This window comes from Eurytemora carolleeae, unplaced genomic scaffold (assembly GCF_000591075.1).
Source record: "Eurytemora carolleeae unplaced genomic scaffold, Eaff_2.0 scaffold57, whole genome shotgun sequence".
In the NCBI taxonomy this organism is placed as follows: Eukaryota; Metazoa; Arthropoda; class Copepoda; order Calanoida; family Temoridae; genus Eurytemora; species Eurytemora carolleeae.
In genome coordinates this window covers 254452-257226 of record NW_019396351.1, presented here as the reverse complement: position 1 = coordinate 257226, position 2775 = coordinate 254452, and the positions used below count along the sequence as shown (strand labels likewise).

The window sequence follows — 2775 nt, the reverse complement described above, 5'->3', positions numbered from 1 at the left end:
TCAACTAACTCTCCTCCTTCGATTTTGCTCCATCCTAGGATCGCATTTAACCCTAGCTACCCCGGGGTTGTTCCGCCCCCTCCCCAACGCTTGGGTCTTCAAGATAACGGAAAATTCGGCGTCGCTTGGGTTATTTATAGAATCCAAATGCAAACTCAAATAAATCCGTTAGGATTCAAAATAGGACTCTAAAGTCCAACCGTAGGGTTAAAGATGGGGGGGGGGGAAAGGGGGCATGATTCCCCTTGGTAGCTATGATCTCAGCGATCCAAAAAATCCTTGAATTGCTGATCGTAAAAGATCAACAAAACTCGCCCACTGTTACAATTGTTATATTGTGTCAACACTGTAAAGCCAAATTTTCATGCAAAGAATATAATTTGATGAAAGTTTACAATAAACTAATCGTTATTTAAGTTTAATTATAATAGACTACATTGTTCTACAATTTTCTTGACTGTAGTCATGAGTGTGTGTCTGTAACAGAAGAGTGTGTGTAAGTTTACTGTACTGCAAAGCAGTGCGACTGGCTTTCTCTTGCCGGACCAGCGCCATTTCCTTTCCCTTTATTCCTGTTCCCTGCTTACAACCTATATTCCGGAAAAAATCATCAAGGCCGGGGGGAGGGGGGGGGGGGATAAAAATTTTATAATACGCACATTTTTCGTACTTTGAGAAAGAAGGGAGGTTTGGTTTATTATTTTTAGTTCACATACTGATTTTTTCGGGTGTTGATTCTGTAAGGTTATAAATATCATTTTAAGATAGTTTCCAAGAAGAAAAAGAATTAATAATTAAAAAAGCTTAGAAAAACTATTTTTAATTGATTTACGAACCTTACCATAACTCATGGCCATGAAACATGACATTTTGTGATTCCTCCCCCTCCCTCTTCCCCCCACCCATATAATAATTTTTTATCTAACTATATAATTATAGTTTCCATAACTGCCAGGCTAAGATAACGATTACTTATTCATTCCAAATATATTCTTGCAGTTTTCTAAATAAACAAATAAAAATCAACAAGCAAATGTTTGTATTTTTTTTCTTCGGACACGATAAGGTCTTCATTTTTTCTTTTAACATTAAATCAATTCAATTTTGATCATGTCGCGATCTGTATTGCAACATTTGATATTCATAGTTGACATGACACAGAGTCGACATGTTGAAAAAATCGACATGTTGATCAGTCGACATGCTAAACCGTATATAAGAAACATTATACTAGAAATTGTCATTAGCAGTTCAACCTTCAAATAGAAGACCCAGCTACAAAGAGAATTGTAACCATCAAATCGTTTTAAATATCTCATCGGCATCAAGATAGTATAATCTAGAACTGGGTGAAACCATTCCAAAGAAGCGACAAGAACCTGAATCTAACCACAACCTCAACTCATCCTATCAAACACAACGAGCTTGACTCCAGGATGTCCGGAAACCAGGGATCAGGATCAGGTTGTAGTAAGTACCTGGAGGAGAAAGCAAACAGCATCTGGGGTAACTTGAACCAGGATAATCAGAAGAAGGACGAGAGAAAGAATAATGGCGGCGATGGCTGGACGGATCAGAAGAAAAAAGAATGCAATGATACTTGGGGAAAAATATAGAATTATAATCCACGGTTTTATACTCTTTACCTTATGTATTTGTCCTGTAATAAAATGATAAAAAAAATTTTTGACACTTAATAGCCACTTGAAATATTTATAAAACAGATGAAACCATAGAGAATATAATATATTTTAGAGAGGAATTTACTAGAAAAAAGTGTAAAACAGCCATTTTGTTGTACTGTTTCCATACTGCAGGTGTACTTCACATATTTATGCTATATAACCTTTTGGGCCCTGGAATATCATTTCATAGAAAATCTAAAATTATTGTTAAAAGAAAACCAAATTATGAAATAGGCTGGTTTCATAATTGACCAATGATCATTNATACCAGGGATACCAGGGACACCAGGGATACCAAGGATACCAAGGATACCAGGGATACCAGGGATACCAGGAATACCAGGGATACCAGGGAATTCATGTTTAGGTGCATAATGTACAGTGCCTGTATAGATAATATTCATGTTTAGGTGCATAATGTACAGTGCCTGTATCGATGTGATAAGTGCGAAGTATTCTTTAAAAGTAAGAAAGGTTTCGAAGGACATCTCGCGAACAGGTTTGTTCATTCAATTATAAACATCAGAGAAAAAAAAACATTTTATACAAATTTTTTTTTTAAATAATTGAAATTATAATTAATTACACCTACTTTACCCGTGGTTAAATACAATTTTTAATTTGCCGAAAAAGTAGTTGTACACAAGTTTATCGACTTTCGAGAAGAAAATGCGCGAATTTTTTCGCAAAGAAATCGCAGAGCGGGTGGTTATTTTACATAACTGTCCCAAGGGACGTTCAGTAACTTAACTTCCCTCTGTTGGAGGAATCATAGCTTTTTAATGTTGGTCAAGAGGCGGTAAAAATAATAAACTTTTATTTTGATTATAACAATCTTCGAAATAATAAAATAAAAGAAGAATGATAATGATACGTTTTAGACATACTCCCAAGAATTTATCAGCTGATCTTCGCGGAAAATCCAGAAAGGAAGTTGAAGGTTTAAACAAGGTAATTCAAACAGGGATACCAGGGATACTGGGGATACAAGGGATACCAGGGATACTAGAGATACCAGGGATACCAGGGATACCTGGGATACCAGGGATACCAGGGATACCAGGGATACCAGGGATACCAGGGATACCAG

The 2775-nt window shown here is 36.2% G+C and overlaps 1 protein-coding gene across 2 annotated transcripts in view; it reads left to right on the top strand.

Annotated features, from left to right (window-relative positions):
* The window catches only part of LOC111701538 (protein tramtrack, alpha isoform), an 85288-nt gene that overhangs the window by 78398 nt on the left and 4115 nt on the right, over nt 1-2775 (top strand). For both annotated transcript variants that reach the window (XM_023472861.1, XM_023472860.1), the window contains exons 7-8: nt 2096-2184; nt 2567-2636. In XM_023472861.1, coding sequence (XP_023328629.1) covers nt 2096-2184; nt 2567-2636 — 159 coding nt within the window. The remainder of the gene's footprint in view (nt 1-2095; nt 2185-2566; nt 2637-2775) is intronic.